Source organism: Berghia stephanieae, chromosome 6 (genome assembly GCF_034508935.2).
Source record: "Berghia stephanieae isolate SIO BIC M18660-M18661 chromosome 6, UCSD_Bste_1.3, whole genome shotgun sequence".
Lineage (NCBI taxonomy): Eukaryota > Metazoa > Mollusca > Gastropoda > Nudibranchia > Aeolidiidae > Berghia > Berghia stephanieae.
The window spans coordinates 48545786-48572481 of NC_088365.1; the positions used below are offsets into that span (position 1 = coordinate 48545786).

The window sequence follows — 26696 nt, forward strand, 5'->3', positions numbered from 1 at the left end:
ATGCAGAAACTTTGCAAATAAACGGATAGACTAGATGTTATTTCGATTCGAAAAGTGGAACACAATAGGTAAATTTGCGAATACCCAGTCCAGACATAAACGTTATGGTCTTATTTATAAAGTGCAGAATCTTTGCAAATAAACGGATAAAATAGAGATTAATTCGATTCGAAAAGTGGAACACATAAGCAGAATTTGCGAATGCCCGGTCCAGACATAAGCGTTATGGTCTTATTTATAAAGTGCAGAAACTTTGCAAATAAACGGATAGACTAGATGTTATTTCGATTCGAAAAGTGGAACACAATAGGAAAATTGGCGAATACCCAGTCCAGACATAAGCGTTATGGTCTTATTTATAAAGTGCAGAATCTTTTCAAATAAACGGATAAAATAGAGATTAATTCTAATCGAACAGTGGAACACAAAGGCAGAATTTGCGAACAATCTAACACATAAGTGTTGTGGTCTTATTTATAAAATGCAGAAACTTTGCAAATAAACGGATAGACTAGATGTTATTTCGATTCGAAAAGTGGAACACAATAGGAAAATTTGCGAATACCCAGTCCAGACATAAGCGTTATGGTCTTATTTATAAAGTGTAGAATCTTTGCAAATAAACGGATAAAATAGAGATTAATTCTAATCGAACAGTGGAACACAAAGGCAGAATTTGCGAACAATCTAACACATAAGTGTCGTGGTCTTATTTATAAAATGCAGAAACTTTGCAAATAAACGGATAAAATAGAGATTAATTCGATTCGAAAAGTGGAACACATAAGCAGAATTTACGAATGCCCGGTCCAGACATAAGCGTTATGGTCTTATTTATAAAGTGCAGAAACTTTGCAAATAAACGGATAGACTAGATGTTATTTCGATTCGAAAAGTGGAACACAATAGGAAAATTTGCGAATACCCAGTCCAGACATAAGCGTTATGGTCTTATTTATAAAGTGCAGAAACTTTGCAAATAAACGGACAAGATAGAGATTAATTCGATTCAAAAGTGGAATGCAAATGCAGAAGTTGTGAATACCCGGTCCAGGCATAAGCGTCATGGTCTTGTTTAAATGAAACAATGCAGTTTAAAAAAATTTATGGTCATTGAGTAATTAAGCTAAATATGCGGAGTTCAAATAGATAACTTGATCTGTGAAATTTTTTATAATTAGCTGTTTTTATTCTCCATCATTTAGATTATGTGATTAAGTTTATAATTGAAATACAAACTTTTTCTCACTTATCAATGTTTTGCAATAAAGGAGAGTGTGAGTGAACCTGTGCAAAGAAAATTATTTGATAGAGTGATATTTATCATGCTTTTCAGTTTGTAGTTGAATTCTAGAATGGATTCTTTATAGTTCTCATTGATTGTATGTCAGTCTTTAGGACACCGATTACCCTAATGCGGTCACAATTTACAATGTGACGGCCACAAGCCCGTTAAACGCAGAGTGGGGTATTGTTGTTTGCAAGTAATGCTATAGTTTTAATAGGATATCTGTCTCCTATTAAAATACATTCCTGTGTTGGATTTTGGATTAAATTCATGTCTTCTTCGGATTATGGGATATTTAATTTTCATGGATTGTGATTGTGATTTTCAAGACTATTAATGTAAGTAAATGCCCAAATAGATATTTTTATTCATTTATTCTTTATTTTTATTTTTTTAGTTTTGTTTTGTTTTGTTTTGAAGCATTTATTATAAGAAATAATGTACATATGCACTTATACACCAAAGACTGCTTTCAACTGCTTATTATTATTATTATTATTATTATTATTATTATTATTATTAATATTATTATTATTATATAATAATAATAATAATAATAATAATAATAATAATAATAATAATAATAATAATAATAATAATAATAATAATAATAATAATAATAATAATAATAATAAGTGCATTGAGTGAAATCCCAATCACGGTTGCCCAAATAAAACTGGCGCTAGAATCCCGACTACCTGTCTAAACGAATGTTGTTTGTACGATACATACTAACTACACGTTCAATATCGGGGGCAGAAAATATGCGTTTGGTTTTGTGAAATTAAAACAGTAGTCCCACATTGTTCTTTGATGTTATTTGTGGTTGCATTTGCTTTGAAACTTACACATTATATTGTGTTACATTGTTTACAAAATATTTCTGGTACTCGAATGCATGTGTAGTCAACGGTCAATCGTGTTCTTTATTATTTTATTATTAATTTTGGCTTGGCATCTTACATATGTGAATTTGACAGGTTGTTATGGATGGTAATTACTCGTATAACATTAAGTGATTTTTAAACATTTTTACGGCGTTTTAAATGTCTTTTTTGCATTCATTGCCGAGCACCTCCACTTTTCTGTTACTATTTTAACGATCAGCTGATTTTCTCTTGCCTCCCCTTTAATTTCGCGGACTTTTTTCAGAACGAGGCGTGGGAGTGGCTAATACATTAGTATGATATAAAGTACATGATATCAATCAAAGAATAAACATACATTACTCATCAAATTCAAACTTAAGGTGATCTAATTCCTTGGAAATAACTACTTATCATAATATAGATCAAATTCAGTCACCCAACTCCAGCATGCTGTATTGCAGAGTGCGCTATAATTTGGAATCAGAGAGAATTGTACCACAATAAGCTTTCTCCAGTGCTTGCATAAATTCAAAATCTAACAAATTGCATGCATCATATGGATCAAATGAAGATAGAGATAAAGGGAGTAAATGTCACCCATAAATAAGTGTTGTTCCCTTATTTATCAGTCACATTTACTCCCTTTATCTCTATCTCCATTTTCTTGACTCATTTAGGCACCTCTAGTATATTATAATAATAATAATAATAATAATAATAATAATAATAATAATAATAATAATAATAATAATAATAATAATAATAATAATAATAATAATAATAATAATAATAATAACAATAATAATAATGATAATAATAATAATAATAATAATAATAATAATAATAATAATAATCAATCTTTATTGTCCTCAAAAAAGTGGCAATTTGTCATTAGGTTACTTTTTAAATTATTTTTTTTCTTAATAATAATAATAATATGGATCAAAGAGATGAGTATTTTTCTTTTTAAATGACATCTGCCTCACTACCACCCTCTTAGCATAATATCTAATTCCAGGACCTGGTGAAACCAGCTGTCTCATTCCAGAACAAGGACACAAAATTGCTGTAACCTGAGAAAAATACATTTATAAAAATTTTGGTCAGAAAGCTCGTCCTCCGAATATTGATCAATTAAAATGACCGTCATCTTGTCGAAAAAAATCTCAATCTGGTACTTTCTTTTGACAAGATGACAGTCGTTTAATTATTATTTGAAGGACAAGTTTCCTGGCCCAAAAAAATTTAATACGTTATTTTTTTCTGAGTATGGCAGAATTCATTATAGAAAGAATATTGTGGGCAAGGAGAGAGAGAGAGAGAGAGAGAGAGAGAGAGAGAGAGAGAGGGGAGAGAGAGAGAGAGAGAGAGAGAGAGAGAGAGAGAGAGAGAGAGAGAGAGAAGGGGGGGAGGGGGTGAAGAATAAGTCTCTTTCATTTATTTGGCCCAACGAACATCAACTCAGCTAGTTCGTTAGGCCCAGTGGCTCAGTTGCTAGAGGTTGCACACAAAAAGAAGTATTTTAGAAAGTCTTTTCCTTCACACCTGCACCAATCGAATGCTGAAAGAAGAGTCATATCCACTTTAAGTTAAAAGGACTAACATCCTGTTCAGAGGGTAGAAGGCAATTTCTAATTTTCTTGTCAGATTGCAGAAACAGGAATTAACTTAATTGCTCTTAAATATGAAGGCCTATTTTTTTTTCAACCATCCATTGGTTTACGTAGACATGGATCGTTTTCTTGTGATAAGGGCTGATTCTTAATTCTTTCAGCGCCATTGGCCACACTGTGTGGCCAGAGCAGAATCTTTTCTACTGGCCAATGGCTGCACAGTGCAGCCAGTCTTGAAAAGCAAAAACAATAATGTAATCCAATCCTACTTTCTTCAAAAGTGCTATAAATTGAACCAATGTTATCATTTCTTTCATCAGAACATTCAATACTCTTCAACAGTCGCAACATCACTTACTTCCTTTATGACGCATGGTAACTTAGTAACACTGGCTCTGAACTATCAGAACAATGGCGGACGCCCGTATGAAATATTTCTCCGGCGAGCATAAAAGCGCATCCAGAGGGAAAAAAACCATAAATTTGATCATGTTTTGACTTTTACACATTCTGATCACAAGGCATATGAAAAGTTCTTGCCAGCATGAAGAATAAAAAGTAATGATTGTCTTTGTTTAGAACCATGATGGCCGCCATTGCCGGGCGGCGTGACATCAGACTACTGAATCCAATTCGCCCTAGGGGGTTATTTTAAATGAGATTGTGCACCAAATTTGAATCTTGCTTTGTCTTAGCTTGTTATTCTCATGCTGCCTCAATCAGGTGTCAACCATTGTGTTACGGAAATGCGAATATAGCCTCAGCACTGAAAGAGTTAAACTATTTTTTAAGCTTCCAGAATTTAATTGAGTGTTTCATGATTTTCTTGCTTTCTTTCTTCATTATCTTGATTTCCCTCAAGTTCTTGTTTAGGTTTGTCCATATTGTCAATACACAGATCAGGATAAGTGGTTCTGGTTGATGAATCCTGTGCCAACTCTTGTTGAAGTTTGATGAATCTGAAAGAAAAACAAAAAAAGTTTACTTTGATTTAGGCTATTTTGGAAAGTAAACAAGGGTCGTGATTGTATTTAATTATACTAATTGTACTAATTCATGACTTTTTAAATAACTTTTGAGAAGGATTAAAATTCCATTGAGAAAATATTGATACTCCTGGTGCACAAACCACCACAAGGTCCATTGGGTATAACATTGTCATATTATTATGAGCTATTTAAACTCATCAACATGATCATCATTGTCATTATCATCACTATATTTCTTTCTAAACACTATTAGTTCAGTTTTGTCATCATAAAGTTGCTCCTTAATTTCTTAATTTCATCATGAAGTTGGAATTTATTTATTGTTATCCACACTTTTATAGCTTTTATTAAGAGCTCGATTGTCTCCAAATCAAATACGAGATCCTCAAGGGGTGCATGGATCAAATATAAAGTTTTTAGAATATAAAAAAAGAAATGGGAAAAGAGAAGAGGTGGCTGTAGTAGTAGTAGCAACGTATGGCTACACCTCCAAATTCATTTCGTCAACCCAGCTTCGAAAGTCTTCCTCCGCCCTAAGAACTGTTTCATAGCCACCTGCAAGTTTAGTAACTAACTGATCCAAACCGGCGCCCAGACAAGGTTCTTCCTTCTCCTGGACCCACACCTCCAACTCAATGAAGAGAAGAAGTTATTTCCAGTCACTTTCTTTTCTTCTTCTTTTTTTTTGTTTGTTTGTTTGTTTGTTTGTTTGTTTGTTTGTTTGTTTGTTTGTTTGTTTATAGAATACACATACTTGTGGTAGTAGTCATCTATGAAGTCCTTGTGCTTGAGGCCTTGAATCCACTCAGTTGGAATGCTATCCAATCCTAGTTTACACGCCAAAAGAGCTCCAGCAACGCATCCATTCGTATCAGCATCACCAGCCTTGTGGAAACATTTATATAAGTTATAAATTCATTTTTATATAACATGGTGGTAATGACAAAGATCAGTTTGATCTTAAAGTTTCAATTGAACAAAATGATGAATGTAAAAATCAATCAAATGATAAAGAAAAAAAAACATATTGAGGTTTTATATAGCGCAATATACACTAAACGTGCTCAAAGTGCTTTACAAGGGATCCCTGGCCAACAGCAACACTTAACATGTGGGACGTGACATGATACATGTTAGACAATATTACATTTTTTTTTCGGACAAAGACAACGCTGTTAACAGCCAGGTACTCCTTTTAAACAGAGTACAGTGAGAGAATGTGAGTCAAGAGCATTTACCAATAACTCAACTATGCGCCAAGTGAGGCTGAACCCAGGACCTTCCAATCCGAAAGCGAAAGTCATACCACATAGTCGCACTTTATTGATGACTAATGCAAAGACTTATATATATATGATACTTTCGATGACAACAGAAAGTGATGATATGGTCATCGTTATGATAACAATGGTAATGTAGACAAATAAATATAAATATATGATAACATCTAAGACGATGATGTTAGTGATAATAAGAATGATAATTACATAAGAAGACAACTAAAATTACTCTATGTAATAACAAGAGATGAAGTGAGTAGAAAAGTACCAGAAAACAAAAAAGAATAAAAACTTTGCAGCAATGGAGATTCGAACCCATGACCCGACTGTTACTGGCGTGGTGGATGGCATCAATTGTAGAGTATCCGTAACAATTGGGTGTGGGTTCGAATCACCATTGTCGCAAAGATTTTAATCTGTATTGGTTTCTGGCACTTTTCTACTCACTTCATTTCTTGTTATTATCAACATGTGTGTCTGCTCACTCACTCGCATTTCTAAAAAAATGATCTCTCACACAGTAGGTTTATCTCTTCTTTTCTTTTCTTTCTTTTTTTGTTTGTCTGTAAGACATTATTACAATTATTTTTTTTAGAAAGACAACGCTGTTACTAGCCAGGTACTCAATTATCAAAGAATAGCGAGAAAATGGGATAAAGACAGACCTGCATACTATTACCAAAAAATTCGTAGAATTACAAAAATTTTTGCTCCTATCTCAGGATATCATGAGCATCTCGAAGTCATTAAAACTCATTGAAAATTAAAGTTGATGCCAGACTACATAATTTTAAGGATATTGAAGTGTTATTTAATCTTTGGGCGAGTAAATTGTTGATTTTTAAAAGTTAACACTTCAGTGATCACAAATATTTTATCTCCTAAAAATTACGAATTTCTAAATGTTCAAGAGAGCAGGTCTGGTTGTCCTGGATACATTAATGAAACACTTAAATTCTACGTCCCATCCAGAAATCTGAGATCAAAGTCTGATAATAACATACTTGTGTAGCCAAAATTGACTTGCAAAATTGGCGAGCATGCGTTTGAATATTCGGCAACCCTTATCTGGAACTGCCTTCCAAGATATATCAGAGACACTTATGATGTAGAATTCTTTAAAAAACATCTGAAAACGTTTCTTTTTAATATATAATACTGTAGAATTATATTGCTTTGATTCATATTGCATGTTTGAGCGGTTGTATATTTGAGTGAAAGTTGCCACGTTACTGTTAAGCGCTTTGAGCTTATTGATATACCGGGTAAGGCGCTATTAAAACATTATTATTATTATTAAAGAGTATTTCCAAGGACTTAACTTCGAGTCGCCCAAGGCATGACTTGAACCATAAAACTGCAAGTCAGGAGTCCTGCGCCATACCAAAAGACCACAAAGCTGTTATAAAACTCACCTCCATGACCAACTCAATAATAGCCTTCTTGAAGTTGTCCTGCTTAAGGGCCCAAAACCCAGACCCCATACATTTGAGTGTGTATCCAATCTTCCCATACTCATCAAGTTTGAGCTCCTTCAGCTTTTTGGCATTCATGTGCATCCAAAGTTCTGATTTCTGTTTAGAAAAAATAATCGAGTATCAAATAAAATAGGTGTTAACATTTTTTGTAAAATGTAGTCCTTAAGAGCCATTAGGCCCATGGAGTTGAAGTGTATCCTATAGTGTTTCTATAGTGGGAAACGGACAATAGCAATTGCTTTCTACACTTTGGATAGGACGATAGTCTATTGCAAAATATGTTCTACCAGTTGTAACAGACCAGCTACCCAATCATTTCCAGTAGACGAAAAAACAAACAAACAAAAAAACTCGACTTCACTCGGGATTAATCTCTGTCCCTTTGTGAAATGAATGCTCTATCAACTGAGCTATCGGGAACCCCAACATAAAAAATTTGGTCTAAATGAACGGCGTGTTTTGTTATTATTTATTTTACTATTGTCCAGGAACTGATATGTTCCACGTCCAGAACGTCTTTGAACAATATGAGCAGAAATGGCCATCAACATTGCAAGATTTCATGGAGAGATATGAAGAAACTGGCATTGCAACTGTTTTCATCAAGGCGATTTAGTCATTTTTACCAAAATTTCAGTTCCATTAATTAGGAAAAATTCACTTTATGGGGATACTCACTACCTCTTTAGTTTTTGCTACCACGAGGTCTTGTGGTATGGCACTCGCTTTAGGATTGGAAGGTCCTGGTTTCGAGCCTCGCTCTGAGCATAGTGGAGTCCTTGGAAAAGGCTCATTACTCACATTTTCTCACCGTACTTATGTGTAAAATGAGTACCTGACCGTTAACAGCGTTGTCTGTGTCAGAAAAAAAAATTGTATTATCGCCTAACAGATGTCATATTTCGTTCTACATGTTACGGCTTGCTGTTGATAGGGACCCTTTGCATTGAGCACATTTAGTGGATATTGTGCTATATAAAATCTCATTTTAAATGGGGTTTTTTGTTTTGGAACAGTAAGAATAGAATAAGTTTTATGGCAATTATTTCCTTTGGTAAAAAGTCCAATCTTTTAACCAAGAAAAGAACTGCAACAAAGTTGAGCTCAAAAATGCTCAAAATTCAGGCAGAAAAAAGTTTCCCCTTGAGACAAAATTACCTCATTTGATGATAGAGTACAGATGTAAACAACCCCAGGCAGAAAAAAAATATGTATAGTTCTTTAGATAATTAGATAATGGTAGATATGAAAATAATGAAAAAAAAAAATATGAGGCATAGGCACACATTCATCATTTCCATCAATTTGTTTAAAAAAGTAGTCCTTCAGAACCAATAGCCAACATGGAGCCGGAGTTTATAGTTTATCCCAGCCATTTTGGTGTTTATTCTGGTGAGAATTACTACTGTCGTTGTCAAGACACACACACACACACACACACACACACACACACACATATATATATATATATATATATAATATAATATATATATATATATATAATTGACTTTCCTGCTTGATCCAGATTACTTTATAAACTCTATCACTCTTGTTTAATTCTACTTGGTCACAATGTACTTTGCACTTTCCTTTACATATGTGACTTATCGCCTTAAAACAGTATTCAGTGGGATGACTTGGCTAAATGCTAAAAATTTAGTTCATATGCATTAGAATGAAATTTAGATTTAGTTTAAATAATTTGTTAAGAACTATCAATATATATTCTTAAAGTGATAAAAACTTTTAAAATTTGCCATTTTCCCTCATTTTTACTACTAAAATCCCATTTTAACATCTGGTCTTTTCTACATAACTGGTTGGCTGCAATAGGTCACATATTTGTTTTTATCTCTTCAATCATTCAATCCACGTGTAATTTTTTCTATTTAAGCGATTATATTCTGCCCTTGTCCTCAAGAGAATAAAACGAAATAAGGAAAAAAAAACAAATCTCCTCTGAACACTGACCTGTTCCTCTGTCTCCAATTCTTTTGATGCTTCATCATAACATTCTTTGATCAAAGCCTTGACATCCAACTTTTTTATCTTTTTCTCACTTCCAAAAGAGTTCCTAGTGTGTTGTATCATCTGTGAGATAGCAACAACTACAGCCACCACTGACGCTTGACACCTAGATGTTAGAAACAAAAGACAATAATTCTATACCAAATCGATGTTATAAAAAAATATAATTAAAAAAAAATAAAATAAAATAAAGTTATGATTAAACCTTTTTTCAAAACATTTCAGTTTATTTATAAGATGGTATCTTTGTTTTAAAGTAAATTTGACTAAACCTGACAGACCTATTAAAACATAAAATAAGCTAACCTCAATAAGAGGATATGATGATTTGATCTGGAGATTGACTTGATACTGCTGGTCTGGTTCCGATTTTAGCCAGATAATGTGTTGATATAAATAGTACAAAGAATAGCACTGTGATTGGTGTATGTTCTGTATAAACCTTACCTTGGATCGTAATGAGTCACTTTACACATGCTAAGAGCTCCTTCTATGACTTCCCTCTTATTTGCATTGTTATGCAAACCCATTATGGAGGTGCGCATCACTCCACCATTGGGAGCAATCTGACGCATATTGGCTTCCCAGACGTATTGAGCACACTGGAGAGAGGAAATCATATATTGATCACTTCATAACGATGTGTATTAGTATAGATTTTGTAAACATTTGCGAGAACAACTGCTAGAGGGGGGGGGGGGGGAATGCAGGTTTTAAAATAAACTAAATCTATGTATATATGCATATTTATTATTAGCATAAATAAAAATAAATATTAGCACGCTCTCAGGAGAAGCCAAAAAGTGTGTTAGAATCCAGGTGTGCCGAAGTCTGATACTCATTGGAGGTAACGACTTATTATGTAGATAAAATACAGTCCCCCATTCCAGCATGCCACACTGAAGAGAGTGCTGGAATTTGGCATGCTAGAATCCATCGAAAACTGTATTCATGTATCCTCTTTATTCCCTTATCCATCACTGAGTACCTCACAAGACCGAAAGGCTAGAACTCAGTTGGTCTGTGGTTTCGAGAAGAGAGTAAGTTTTCCCAATTTTCCCCAAACCTATCATCTCAAGTTTTTACTCAAATCCGGTATGATCCTACATATAACGATTACACTTCTCAGATACACACAGTTCCATTCATAACATTATTAAGACAAAGAAGAATTCATCAGGTGTGTTTTAAGGCACTTTTTGAATGTCATTTCAGACGAAAATACTCTACTTCTAACATCTAATGGCAGTAAATAAGTAACTGTTTTTTCCAATTATCCCCGAGCTACCCACTCAGTCTTTGACTCAAACCTGAGGTGATTGAGGACATCACAAAACTGAATTGGATAAAGCTCTGCTGGTTATAAGTTTAAAATAAGAAAATAAGTCCCAAAACCTACCCACTCTGGCTTTGATTCATATTCCGGGTGACTGAGGACAGCTTTGGTTGTACGTCCCAATCCATGACTTGAATCATCACCCAGTTCTGGGAATCCTTTCTTCATCCATCTCTTGAGTCTCTGTGCCAAGTCTGTCTGAACAATCTACGGCAAAAAAAAAGGAAATATGAGGATGACAAAATATGATACACAATTCTTGTAACATACAACAGCAATTTACTTCCCTTCATATTCGAGTGAGTGACTGGCTAGTTGAATGTATCCACTTTCATCTTGCATGCTAGCTAAAAACTGAAGATGATGATAATGATGATGATGATGATGAGGAGGAGGAGGAGGAGGAGGGGGAGGTAGGAGGTGGAATAGGAGGAGAAAGGGAGGAGGAAAGTAGGAAGGGGAGGAAGAGGAACTGGAGTGAGGAGGAAGAAGAAAAGGATGAGAAGGGGAAAATAAAGATCGTAGTTAGAGACACAAACTTTTATCATTGTGGACTACCTGTCCCTTGTTGTATAATATAGACTGTAGAATACAATGATGATGATGATGATGATGATGATGATGACGATGATGATGATGATGATGAGAAGGAGGAGGAGAAGGAAGAGGAGATAGGAGATAAGAGGGGGAATAGGAGGATAAAAAAAGGAGAAAAGTAGGAAGGGGGGGGGGGGGGGGGGAGAGAGGAGCCGGAGTCAGGAGGAAGAAGAAAAGGATGAGAAAGGGGAGAATAAAGATCGTAGTTAGAGATATAAACTTTTATCAAAGCGGACTACCTGTCCCTTGTTGTATAATATAGACTGTAGAATACGATGATGATGATGATAATGATGATGATGATGATGATGAGGAGGAGGAGGAGGAGGAGGAGGAGAAGGAAAAGGAGATAGGAGATAAGAGGGGAAATAGGAGGATAAAAAAAGGAGGAAAGTAGGAAGGGGGGGGGGGGGAAAGAGGAGCCGGAGTGAGGAGGAAGAAGAAAAGGATGAGAAAGGGGAGAATAAAGATCGTAGTTAGAGATATAAACGTTTATCAAAGCGTACTACCTGTCCCTTGTTGTATAACAAAGACTGTAGAATAAGAATCATCTGGTCCGTGTCGTCAGTCCAATCTCCAGTTTCCCAGTTGTCTCGGAATCCGTCGGATACTTTCTGGTCATAATTCAAAGTCTTTGGATTTTTGCCATATTCCTGAAATACAAACCATAATTACATTATGGAATGAAACTCATAACCCGAAAAAAAGCAGCTGAAATCTAATATTCTGAGTATAAAAGAATGCATCTTATTGACATGGAAAAGGAAGTGCACTACAACAAGTTACAACTTTCTACATGTAGTCAAACTCACCAACTATGTACATATCTGTAAAGCGAACCATTTCTACTAAGCATACACCCCCCCCCCCTTCCCCCCCACCCCCCTCCCACTGCCTTTACCAGAACGCGGCCCTAAAAGTATCATTTCACACTACAACACACTGGGTTACACTTGTCAATAAAATCAGAAGCGGATGCTCCCTTCCTTTTGTTTTTAACTCATAGGCTAGTTAGAGTTCATAGTTCATTTTTTTTTTCACTGTGTATTTTACAAATAAGCTTACCCATTTGACTCATTTTTCCTAGCAGACGGTGCATTTATCATGAATATTAAGGTACTTACTTTTTGAGCCTCTTCCTTCATCATAAACTCTGTGAGGAGACCAAGAGCATCACCAATACACTGACCGTAGATCGTGGCCAAAATCTGGAAATTTAAGAGACACAGGTCAAATTTTAATGTATCTGTTTGTTATATGAAAATATCATATTTAATTATAAACTAATTACAGTTATAATTATATCATATCATAATATTACAACATCACCGTCATCGTCATAAAACTACAAACGCCACTACAGCCACTATTGCACCATCATCATCACTAACTACCATCACTGCAACTTGCCCTATATCACTACCACACTCATCATCACAACTACCATCACACCAACCTTCACCACTACTGATTCTACAATTACCATCATCACATCATACTTACTTATGGATACCTATGAATTGTTTCCAGCACAGGTCTTTGTATGTCCTCTTTGCCAGACTCTATTATTCTTCATCGTCTTTGTGATTTAAGTTTCTTCCGGTTTTACAATCTAAAGCGCATTTATAATTGTACAAAACATTGTGGTCATATCAAAATTTGTCAGTAAGCTCTTTATTTCGGGTTTTTGCATTCACAACAGAATCTGGTAAACTGTTCCATAATTTCATTGTTCTCACAGTAAAACTGTGTTTTCATACATTCAATCTTGGTCTTTGTGATAGCAGTTTCTTTTTGTTACCTATGGTATCTTTTCTGATTGTGAAATCTCTCCTCCATTTAATAAATTCTGTCATGTCTTGGTCATGTTTACCACTTGTCATCTTGTAAAGTTCTATTATGTCCCCCTTATATCTTCTGTATTTTTCAAGGTTGGTAAATTAAGTTTCCTCAGTCTTTCATCATAACCAACATTACTATTCATACAATTTTGACATTAGGAAATATTATGTACTACTTTTTCACTTTATATTATGAATATTTTTTTTTCATTTTAGAGTAGGTATAATTTGATAGGGGGGGGGGGGGGGAGAAGGAGCTGGAGTGGTTGGAAGTCTTTGCTTAAATATGATTTTTTTTTTTAATGATCTAATGTCGTCCTCATTGGCGTTGGCTGCCCGCACTCTGCGACGACAAATGTTTGCCTATTCCTCCCGTCTGTTGACGGTATCATACAGCTCTGTCATTAATATCTGTCAATTCCAGGATATGTTTTATATAACTGTACTTTTGTCTTCCTCTTACATGTAATACTGCCCCGTAAATAGATTACATTTCTTGCGAGACAAACGTTAAGTTGGCATCTCTGCTTCGTCATCTGTCTTTGTAAATTAAATCGAAGCTATATTCCATGACTATTTTTTTGTTATGTTTTTTTTCAGTTTGTTTTGTTGTTTCTTCTCTTTTTTTTTTTTTTTTTTACTGCAAATATCACAACAGGTACCTACTCTATATCTAAAAAATCAGTACTGCTGTTTATAACTATAGTATACAAATATAAATATATATATCTATATATATATATATAAGTATCAATCCACTATTAAGGTGACCACTGTGAAATGCACCAATTGGAGGACCAAGCATATGTCTTGTTCAAATTGATTAAACTGTTCAATCTTTGTTCAAATGAGTATAGTTTGATTCCCTACAATGATTTATGAACACAATTCTGATGCTTGATGATCACAATGGTATATAGAAAATTACTCGGTCCCCCTAATGTTTTACTAAGTGTTTCTGTAGCTTTAAGGAGACATTTGGTAAAAACATGTTTTTAGGGAGACCACATTAAAAAACCCTTTTAGGGAGCCCAGTATATGTTTATATATGTGTATACCTAAGAGTGCATTTTCAAGTGAGCTACCACCAAATTGTCTAAAATAAAGTAAGTCCTTAAGATTAAGAGCTTCATGGCCATAGTGTCGAAGCTTATCCCAGTGTGCGTAGAGTGAAGTGGCCGAGCAACGCATTTACTAACTCCTGGGAAGGTCCATCCCTCAGAAGGGGCGCTCAGGGAAATAACCTGGGACTCAAACACGGCAAAAATATTCCCAGTTGCTCCGTGCGCCATTGTTTTTGCAGTCCCCGACCCCTTTAGAAACCTGACGACCCAGGTTAAGATCAGAGATAGAAGGGACCAGGCAGAGGAGTTTATTTGTTGTTGTTGTATACCACTGAATGGACTTGGTTTGTTTTGTTTTGTTTGTAAGGGTTTTACGGCGCTTGCAACACATTAAGGTCATATCAGCGCCAGTAAAAAGGAAGAAAATGGGATAGTAAAAAGTTCTGGAACTACAATTAGAGCACCCAAGAAAAAGTAAGGCAAAGGGGATTTGTTTCAAATAGGAAACAGTAGATTCCAAGAGCCCACTATCAAAGTACTTAGTTTGAGATCACCTAAACGTCTCATTCAGACACAAGCACAGGTCCCAACAAAGAGGGATACACTCAAATGTTTACAAAGCATAAATAATATGTAAACAAAACAATAAAGAGCATAACAGACAGATGATTTACAAGGGAAAAATATAATCTCCCAAAACTCGAACTATACATTTGACTGTTTCCCTCCCAGACAGGTCCTGGACAAAACCAAGTAATCCCATCCCATCCCGAGACAAAGACAGAAAACAAGTTGGAAAACAGACATAGGGGGATAGAAGACGCAACGAGTACGTCCCTGCCCATTATGGGAAGTCGGGAACCCCACCCAGTGAGTGAATGGAGTTGGATGGATAGGACAGCAGATCTGATGGACACAATGAACGGCTTCAATCAACATCTCATTCACTTTAACTTGCACAATGCTTGCTTTGGTTTCGTGGTAGACAGTTCGTCTGACGCCCGAGTTGCCAGGGTTCGAATCCATATTTGTGGCGATGCAGAGTCATTGTAAAAGTCTCATTTACAGTCTCACTTGTGTTAATTGGAGTACGTTACTGAATTGTAACAACGTTGTTCGTGTCCATATAAATCTACTACCAGCTGCACGTTGAGCTCATTGTGGGTTTTATGATACATCAAGCTCGTGTAAAATTACATTTACATTTGACCGAAAAATGATACATAACGATAGAAGTCTACAAATCATATTGCAGGTTTATTTCAGTTCCAAAAGCCATCACAAACATTCATCCACTGTATCACATAAGTCTTTGGTCACCAAATAAAAGCATGAAGTTTGCTATGTGTACAGTGCAACATAAAAGGATAGAAACAGTTTTACTGATAAAACCCTCAAATGATAACAAACCAATATGTTGTTGCTGGTAAGTTGCTTAATTGCATTTGTTAAAAAGCATAAACTGTGAAGCAAAAGTGTTGAAAATCGTTTGAATAAAGTTTAATGCAAAAAAAATAATTCTTAAGCACTTTATGCCGTTCTAAGCTGTCGTTGCTGCATTTTTTTTCATTATTAATTATTATTATTCTGATTAAGGATGAGGGGATAAAGAAAGAATGAAATTAAATGCACAGAGGTGTCATTTCTTGACAGTCACCTCTAAAGATTGCAACTCTTAAAACTATCATAAAAAGAATAGTGAAATTTTACATTAGGTATCTAGAAAATGCTGAACATAAAGCTACATTGGCCAATTAAGTTAGGGTTAGTAGAAAGACTTTTTATTCTGCCATATCTGATTCTTTCAGATAGTTCTACATAGCTGCCAACTTTTCAAAAATAAAATAAGGAACGCTCATTTTGCCCGGGATGAGGGGCGATGTGTGCCGAAGCCCCCCCCCCCCTTCATCGAATCGCAACATATAAAAGTCAGCCTTTTTAATTACTATTACTAACACTAACAAGTTTGAGATGACAGAGGCTAGTCCAAATGTTGCTCAATTATCGGGTTTAGTACCAGCACATTTGAATCGTTAAAATGACACTTTCCACAATGATTGTTGTTTTGTTTTTAAGGGTTTTACGGCGCTTGCAACACATTTAGGTTATATCAGCGCCAGTAAAAAGGAAGAAAATTGGATAGTAAAAAGTTCTAGAATTACAGTTGAAGCATCCAAGAGAAAGTAAGACATAGGGGAACTGGGAACAAATAGGGATCAGATGTAGATTCCAAGAGCGTATCACCAATGTACTAAGTTTGAGATCACCTATAAGTCTTATCCGGACACAAGAACAAAATCCAACAAAGAGGAACACACTCAAATGCTTACATTATACATTAAAAAATAACAAATATAGTAATAATACATAACAGAGAGATGATTTACAAGGAAAAAAATATCATCTCCCAAAACAATAAATATGCATTTGACTGCTTCCCTCCCAGCTAGGACTCCGGCGAGGGCCAGGAAAAAAACAAGTAATCTCATTCCAAGACAAAGACTGAAAGCATGTTGGAAAACAGATATAAGGGGATAGAAGACACAGTGTGTACCTCCCTGCCCGCTATGGGAGCTTTCCACAATGAGATCAAAATTCAGAACGGACAATATAAAGAAAGAATTCAACTGCCTCAACTTTGATAAGGACCAATACACAAGAAGCACGATTGTAAAATAAATGAAATAACTTAAGATGGTTAGAAATGCATAACTACCAACCTGGTACATCACTTGAGAGGGCGTTTTGGGGTAAAAATTAGGTGAGTTCAGATAAAAAGTAGACGATTGCATATATGTTTTCTTTCATGCAACATAATGGTCTTTAAGTAGTATACTATAATAGTAGTTATAGTAAAATGCACCTCTAAATATTAGAGAATTCCTACTTCTTTACTTTGACAAGATAAACACACCTAAAAATGGAGTATACTTATTTTTCTTGAACCTAAACCGTTACAAAAGCTTGCTTGAAAAAAAAAAATTAAAATCAGATGAAGATGTTTTTAAAGGGATTAAATTTATATATTTCATAAATTAATAAAGGGAAATAATCATTGTCATCTTTAATCAATATAAGCAATTGATTTTCTTATTGAATACCTTCCAATCAAAAAGGTGGATTTAATTTTATTCTTAATTAAAATAATATTTGTAACAAATAGTGAAAGTATCAATACTGTCTTAGAATATTCAAAGTATATCGAGGCTAACATCCATATCCTATGCAAATCTCCAATACATTATGAAAGGTTTGAGTAAAATACAGGCGTCATATAAACGAATGGAACTTTTTTAATTGTTGAAAATCATTTATGTTAGAGGCATAATTCAAATTAAAGAGCTACACAAATGGAGATTATGCTCTCACTGGACACCAATAATAATGATAATAATAATAACAACAATAGTAGTAGTAGTAATAGTAATAATAATGGATCAATAATAATAATTCATTAGGCTCACATGGCTTTTTTACCACAAATTAGTCAAAAATTACAAAATACGGATTTTGAACTAAAAATAAGCACTTACGGACTCAGGAAGTCAAATACGGAACAAATCCGTTTTTAACAGAACGGTTGGCAGCTATGGTTCTACAAAGCATTTGTCTCTCAAGCTGAGCAAATGAATGTTCATATAATATAAAAAAGGATATTGCAATGATGAACAGATTGTACTATATAAAGATAAAACGTTTTTGTAAACCCCCAAAATATGTCAATAACACTATACAATACAATGAATGTAATACAAATCAAATTCATGATTGTCATTACACCGATTGAAACGCTCTTTCCCTTCTATATTTATTTCTTTCATTAAAAATCTTTGTCTTCACCAAACTAATTAGTGTACCTTCAGGGATTCCTTTTTGTGAAAATACCCTGTGGTGTTTTAAGAACAGAATAATTTCAGACTTTCTAGGTAATGATCCCCTTGAACCATGTGCTGAAACATCTTCGACAAAGTTTTTAAAATATGACTTGACTCTATCTGTATCCTCATCTGACCATGACATGTATCTCCGATTTTTGCTTGAATTCCTCTTGGGTTCAGTTTGTTTTGAAGAACACGTAAGCTGATTTGGCACTCCTGCTTCACCATCAATATTTTTTTCTTGATTTGCAGCTGTTACTATGGATGTTCCAAAATTTGCATTTGAGTCTCTATTCACTACAGAGTCATTTGTTTCAATGTTACAATTTCCTTCCCCAGTGACCGATGCTGAGTTATCAATTTGACCCAAAAAATGACCAACTTCTGTTATTTCTCGTATTGCAAGTGGACACTGATAAATGTTTTGATTGATTGATTCACTGTGTCCCATATGTCGATAGAAGACATCTCTCTCGTGTTGTGGGACATCAAGTAAGGCAAATAATGTCGAAGCTCGGTGCCTGAATTTATCAGCTATTAACAACTGGGGTTTCTCTAAATCCTTTACTAAGGAAGTGACATATTTGATGGCAATGTAACCACTTACATGATCTTTGGATATTCCTGTATTTGGAAAAAGAAATGGGTTGTCTGAAATATCAACAGCTTTACGCTCCTGTGCAAGTTTCCTTAAAGGCTGAATTGTGTCATTGGGTATCAACACAGGGACCAACATCTTGCTTCCCTTTCCAGACTGATAGGCCAGCTTATACTTCTCAAGTAACGCTTTTTCCAGAGGATCAGTGACATGTTGTACAAGCTGGGGATCAACCCATACACCTGAATCTGCATCATTCCAGTCTTTTAACAACATCCTTGCGGGTTCTCCGCCTCTCCTCGCATTAAACATTGTAAGCCTAGCTACGATGACATTGCGAAGCCTAACAAACATATGTGAATCAAATAATTGATAATCATCCTCACAAATACGGACCATCTCTTCAGTAATAAATTGCCGTAGCTTCTTTATATCATTCTCTAATGGCATCTCTTTGGGTTTTCTCAAATTTGTTCTCTTTGCTTCACATTGAACTCTGGCTGTAAAAAAAATACTATCCCAATTATAATCCAGGACAGCTTTGAACAAATCTATCTCTGCGGATTCTTCCATTTTGTTTTGCATTATATATTCCCCTTTTAAGAAATTAATTAACTTTTTCAATATAAATCCAATTGAAAGCTTCAAGCCTGCTTTCAATGTCCCATCCTCTTTCAAAGTCATTTCAGAAATGGTTTGCGATATTTCATTAAAGTTACAACGCTTCACCACGTCCTCTCCAGAGAAAGAAGGTTGATTCGTTCTCTTCCTAGTTTTTAAAATCAAATTTCCTAAGATGCGTAAATCACTCATTATAACTTTTCTCTCCTTCTTTGAACTTTTACTCCACAATTTTGTTCCTAACAATACTATAGCTTTGTCTGATCGACACAAATTTCCCACTTCATCATTCCGAAATTTGTCAAGAATATTCTCCTTTATTTCTTTACTTGCATTGGGAGCCACGGGATAAAATTTTACAACCCCAGTACACAGAGCATGCTCAGTACTACATTTCTTTTTGTGTTCATAAACCCTTCGTCCAGAGTAAAACCCCTTACAGCCAGCACACATAACAACTTCATGTGACCCTTGTGCTCTCTCACGCATAACTATTGAATTGTTTCTAGTGTTTGAATAAAAAATGCCCTTTTTCTTGAGATAATCCATTGTTCTATCCCTTTCCTTTACAGGCTGTTTCATGGCCTCTGTAACTTCTGTCTCATCTTTGTGTTTCCTCATCAAATGCCTTGAGAGTTTTGTTTGCAACTGTCCACAGTATGGACAGGGTCTCCTTGGCTTTTTGTATTTCTCTGGAAAAAAAAGAAGAAAATAAAGCACATCATGCTATGAACTATGAAAATAAATCAATAGACAGATCATATGCACATCAGCTACATGACAGCGATAGAGAGGAATAGCATTCCAAATATTTAAGGCCTGGACAAGTAACTGTCATAATTCCTTCTTGTTATATACTTTTCTACCATCTATTCCTTTGGAAGAGGTATGTTAGATTTGTGGAGACCTCTGCCACATAACAAATCCAGTGAAAAGACGCCGTATTTTTGTTTTGAAATAGAAATAAATAGATCAATCCACCCACTTCACTGGGTTCAGGGTTCCCTCTTCATTATAATCAAAATATGAACATAAATCGGAATAGTAACACATTGAAGTCTCATCTGAATACATAGATTGTCCTTTGTTGTTTCAGCGAAAAATCAGACAGAATGTCAAAAGAATTTTAGGTTTTTCCCCAACCACCCCTTGGAGGTATCAGTATCAGCGGAATGGTAAGCGTCATGTTTTTTACGTTGAGCAACAAAATTTACTCCAAATGCTTCACTCGACCCAGGCGGAAAAGCAATCAAGAATAGACCCAAGTCCTATCCAAAGACTAACATTTCATTTAAGTTTATTGTAGGCCCTTGGCCAATCGACAAAATTCAATTCACATAAATTATTTACAACAATCAGAAATTAATTATATCAATAATAGTAATAGAATGCAATGAAGGCAATATCATAATAATAATAATAATAATAATAATAATAATAATAATAATAATAATAATAATAATAATAATAATAATAACAGTAGCGGCTATAAGTAACAATTAATATAGTAACAAAAGTAATAATAGACTATAGTTCATAGTCATAACAATGACTTTCTTTGTCATTGAGGGAGTGAGAAAACATCACCGGCTGGCAGAACAAACAGCCGACATCAATCAAACGTCCTCCAGACCGGTTGAGCATCGGCTTCATTAATTCCTTAAAGACTTCCCCCCAACTGCCTGAACGATGCTGATGCCCAGACAACTTAATCCTGATTTATATTTTGTGGGAATGAAATATGACATGTATATGCCGGAAATATTTCAATAACAAACACACTGTTCAGATAGAAAATATTTGAGTCTTGCCTTTGTTAATTGATACAGGTAAGTTAGGAAAATAAATGCTAGTAAAAACGATCAGCAAGTTCGTGAACACTGCTTCTCAACTCGAACATATGTTTTCATCAAATCTACACACATCATGTTGTGAGCTGAATTTTAATGATCTCAGTTGTCATTGAAAGGAAACCCAAGAATTTTAGAATAAAGAAAAATATTGAACCTGGAAGTCAAAAGGGTTTGTAGCACAGCAGGCATTATCAAAGTATAATTTTAGTACCGACAAATTAAAAAGAAATGTGCTTTTCTTTAAATGCTCCCAATCATCATATACTGTTTAGGTTGCAAGATTAATAAAAATGTTATCTACTCTGATTCTCGTTAAGTTTCCAGCTGGTCTGTGAAAAAAAAGCCTTAAGCATCATAGAAATACAAAGAAACAGTTTTAATATATAGATGGGTTGTAACAAAAAAACCATTTTAACACTTACAATACAAGCAATTTAAGTCTATTACAGACAAAAAAAAAACCCAATAAAATAAACATGAACATTTTTATGGCTGGTTTCACTGATATCACTCACACATTGGGGTTTCAGATTCTAAGATGTCCACCCTATCAAATTTGGATTTGTGCTTGTTATGTAAATGGTAGCGTATTTTGCGACGCAGCACTGCCAAAACAGAAAAAAAATGCAATAACACAAATGCAGCACCATGGAGGGGGTGGAAGTTTTCTTTTAAAAGGAATGGGTAAATTAAAATTGATCCCACAAATATCAAAGGAGAAGAATGACAAAAAAATGACTCACCATTGCACGTAACACGTTGGTTTGCAAGTGTATAGCATTCGGGTTGAACCTGGGTCCCAGACTGGCAACGAGGTTCAGTCTGTGATAGTTGTGGATGAGGCTCTGACTGAGTTGGGGAATGAGCACTAGGTTCCAAAGACAATGATGTACTCAGCATTGGGTACCTCACAGAGTACGTAGAGGAATCAGACTCGGAGTCAGCAACAAAATCGGGACCCTGTATATTTTGTGGAAAAGATGACAGATCAATCAATTTATTCATGTTGACAATAAACATGAAGAGCCATTGTTTAATAATCCAACTAAACAATTAGCTGGTTAATAATGCAAGTATAATAAAAAACAGTTGAGAAAGGCAGACATATTGTCTAAGTATTTAATATGTTCAACTGTGCTTGGATAAATATAGATACACCAACCAGGGTTTCAGTAAACCGTTTTTAACCAACTCTTTAAATCCTACACCAGGACCAACAACTACAAAACAATTTTTTATATCACTACGATTCTGGACATATAAACGGTTGTCATTGCAACAATATGAACTTCCTAACCTTGCAACTGCAATATAGTTAACAAAAAAAGTTGATAAACATTACGATGCAAGAGAATTTGGACAAAATGCGAGATCAAAAGTATAATCCCAACAGAAGCTATTTTAATTTTTCCTGGAAACGCATCATTTTCACATTTTGTCAAATAAAAAAACAAACGACTTCAAATGTGAATGGCTCATCAATGAATATCACTTCAAAATATAACGAGGAAGGTTTAAAATAGTGTTATTGTTGGCGAAGTCCACTGCAAAGAAAAATTTTTAACAACAAAAAACTAGGAGATCTCACTGGTGTAAAACAGTGTTGTCCTTGTCCTGAAATATTGTATTGCGCCTAACAGACTGCAGGTCTCATCTTTTGTGGCAAATGTGTTTTGTCCACCACAAAATATGTTGATGTGAAGCATTTTGAGCATGGTGCCAACTGTGGATAAACGCTATACAAATGTTATGATTTTATTTTAATGTACATACTTACCACAAATGAATCATGTGATATGGAACTTTGTTCTGCATCACTTTCAGGCTCTGAGTTGGAGTCTATATAGAAAATAAAAACAACAAAAAAAAAGCTGAAGACTATCATGTGCAAGTTTTTCTCTAAACTCTTAAACAAAAAATCATGCCATCTTGTGCTGTAAAAGGATTTTTTAAAAATTATTTACCTTATGACTATTGTCCTTTGGAAAAAAAAAGAAAATTAAGTCCGAAACCTTCTGGCTATTTTCTTTTAAATTTCAAGAACGTCAGAGTTGGCAAGGGAGGACGGAAATATAATTCCAGAAACCAATCTGTCTATAATCATATCCATATGATAGTTTTTCGTTCAAGATTCAGGTACAGTCCACTTAGGATAATCGCAATACCTTGGGATCATCGAAAATGTTGGGATTAACCGAAATTCAGTTTCCTGTCCACTATTTCAACATTTTACACATTTATTGTCAACTCAAACCAGTAAATAATATTCTTAGTCCACCACATACAGAGCAATTTGATTGAAACAAAAACCATATGGCAGCCCCGTGTAGATTTGTCAACCAAAAGCAGCTATGAAGCAAGCCGATATCTTATTCAGATTGGAAGAAGTTTCAATCTTTTTTCTCAACAATTCAACATTTGTCAGAGTTAAAGAGATTAGCCTTAATGAGAGACAATAAGCTCTCACCAAACTCGTTGGTCACAATGCACAGTTGTTAATCCTAAAACAAAGGATATCGCTCAGTCTCTCTTTATAACTGTCATTTATAACCTGTTGTCAAGATTATGACCAGCCCCACCCCTCTTCTATTTAATGGCCACCGATGACGTCACAAACCCATACTGCAGAGCCCCGCCCTCTTTCGACTCTAACAGAGTGGTGACACACTACTGTAGCATTAAATCCTGCTCACTCTCGATTCTTCAACCTGTCACGATTTCATCCATGATGAAATTTAATCATGATATACTGTTTGATTTCTTGAATTTACCACTTTTTAAAAAACCGAAGTTTGTTGCAATTAACCAGTGACTTTTATATAGAATTATTTCCATTGCTTAGGAAATATTGTGATTAACCGAAAGTTGCGATTAAACGAGTTGCAATTATCCGGAGTGGACTGTAATAGTATTACACATCATGACTCAAAAAAAAAAAAAAAAGCAAACTATGTGTACCTAAATGTTATTCATTTCCTCATCAAATTACATTCTTACCATTAACATCATAGATCACATCAAAAGGGTTGTCTGGATTGACAGCAAGACATTTTTCAGGATTTTTAAAGCTCAAATCTCTCTGATCTGAAGTTACAAAAGAAATAGCATATTCTCAACATTAAACTATGATTTTGTGATGGCTGTGATATGGCATACTGTATGCATAAAGCAAGATGCAAAGACAGGTTTAAGTTTAAATTATTTTATATTCTTTTCAAAAATCCATTCTAGTTTTGCCAAAATAAAATAAACACGAGAAGTGTTGAGTTGGATAAAGCTAAAACTAAAAGTAGTAGTGGTAGTAGTAGTAGTAGTAGTAGTAAACGACAGATCTTACTCACTAGTGTGAATCTACAGTCTACAGAAGTTCCCGAATTATCTGACTCCACTTCCAAATGACTGACTGACAAGTGACAATCATCAATCGGTGTGTGTGTGATTGTGATGTCTACCCTATTGAAAATCTTAAATCAACAGTGATGTAATAAGAATGGCCAATAACTTACCATTTAAATTATCTCGGTGTCTCTTCAATGATGCCTCCAGCATCAATTTACCCCACGATGCCATAGACGTCTAGTTTGGAACTCAGCAAGTGACGAAAAAATACTTGCGGCTATAGAGAGGACGTCCGTCGGCCACTCTCTCCGCAAGTCAATTGTCAGTGGTTATCAGATAATCATTGGTTCTTGAAAAATATAGAAACACAGCGGTTCATTTAAAAAGACTCTTTTGTAGATCAAGATATAATGTTAGGTATTGCACTTTAAAATCTCTTCAGACATAGAACGGGTCAACTTGACGTCTAGACCAAATCATTTCGAAGATCGATATGGCAACAGCAACGCCTGGAATGGAGGATTTAAATGCGGCATCTGACGATTCTACTGCTATGACAGAAGATGCTCCATTTCACGACGTCGAGATGGCTTCAACTGGCATCAGGCATCAACATGCTACTCAATAATGGGTTTGATGAAGCGTTTGACTAAGAATTAAAGCTGATAACTGATAACCACCTACCTACTACTGACTTGCGGAGTGAGTGAGTGCCGAGTGCCTCTTTATGCGCGAAATTGACTAAACATACGTTTCACGAAAAAAAGAGTTACTATGTTTGCTTGTCTCTTGTCACCAAGATAAGAATCCGGACCAAGATTCGATAAATCTGTTTCTAAAAATAGATTATAATTCGTATATCTTGTTCATTCCTCAGTTCATCAACTTTCACACAATTTTATATTAGGTTTTCATTACTATAAAAATCCATATAATGCTCTAGAATTTTAGAGAAAATTTCGGAAAGATATATTGCCTCACTATTGAAATATATCGATGAAAACACTGGTACCCCTATTGTACTTTTTTCAGGCGGTCACCTTATTGACCAACGTGAAAATTTAGGCATAACTCTTCTTACTGTGGTGTTTAACAAATAACTTCAATACTATGATTTACAATTATATATCCTTGACGGTTGGGTTGACAACTTTAAACTAAAAATAGAAAAGTGAATGTGCTAGAGGTCAAATCAATAGGGGGACCGGATTTTGGTCTCCCTATTGGTAAAGTACTGTAAAATGAACTAATAGGGGTACCAAAAGTCTCCCTATCCGGTATTAATACATATATATATATATATTATATATATATATATATCTATATATATATATATATATATATATATCTATATATCTATATATATATATATATATATATATATATATATATATATATATATATATATATCGTTTCATGTTATTGTACTTAGTACTGTTGCAAACAATAAGGAATAAAAACTACTATCTATATCTATATTACTATTTGCAGTACAACTGCAAATAACAATAACAGATAGCACTTTCACTTAGCACTATTATTATTACTATTATTATTATTATTTATTATTATTATTATTATTATTATTATTATTATTATATATTATTATTATTATTATTATTATTATTATCATTATTATTATCATTATTATTATTATTATTATTATTATTATTATTATTATTATTAGTTTGTAGTGATGCTACACTTACACATTCACTTACTCACACTTCTTACCTGTTTGTTCACGGCATTCCGAACCGACTCATCGGTATCAGCTTCCATAGCAGCAGCCATCGCGGTTGCTGTTCAGAATTATCACTTTCTCTAAACTGAATCTTTGTACTATAATTACGTATCAGACAATGCTAAGATGAGGAAGTGCACTGTGTAATATTCCACGTCCTACACCATTGCATCACAAGAGTTATAATATGACATGTTCTATCTATTTAAAGATGTGAATCATTCTGAACCATGAAGTAAACAAATGAGAAGAAAAATAACTCTCTTTGTCGTGTTCGAGT

At 34.6% G+C, this 26696-nt stretch overlaps 2 protein-coding genes across 2 annotated transcripts; both read right to left on the reverse strand.

Annotated features, from left to right (window-relative positions):
• Window positions 1-1899: 1899 nt before the first annotated feature.
• On the reverse strand, window positions 1900-26636 carry LOC144975170 (ADP-ribosyl-[dinitrogen reductase] glycohydrolase-like). Its single transcript, XM_078918967.1, has 9 exons — window positions 26407-26636; window positions 12603-12686; window positions 11988-12131; window positions 10945-11088; window positions 9993-10147; window positions 9489-9651; window positions 7455-7613; window positions 5514-5644; window positions 1900-4729 (listed from the first exon to the last, which is right to left on the reverse strand). The coding sequence occupies exons 1-9, from the start codon at window positions 26464-26466 to the stop codon at window positions 4573-4575; spliced, it is 1197 nt and encodes a 398-aa protein (XP_078775093.1). The 5' UTR covers window positions 26467-26636; the 3' UTR covers window positions 1900-4572.
• Window positions 12716-25367, reverse strand: LOC144975551 (uncharacterized). The gene is made up of 6 exons (XM_078919712.1): window positions 24840-25367; window positions 24331-24417; window positions 23111-23172; window positions 22077-22293; window positions 20051-20172; window positions 12716-12724 (listed from the first exon to the last, which is right to left on the reverse strand). The coding sequence occupies exons 1-6, from the start codon at window positions 24901-24903 to the stop codon at window positions 12716-12718; spliced, it is 561 nt and encodes a 186-aa protein (XP_078775838.1). The 5' UTR covers window positions 24904-25367.
• Window positions 26637-26696: the final 60 nt, after the last annotated feature.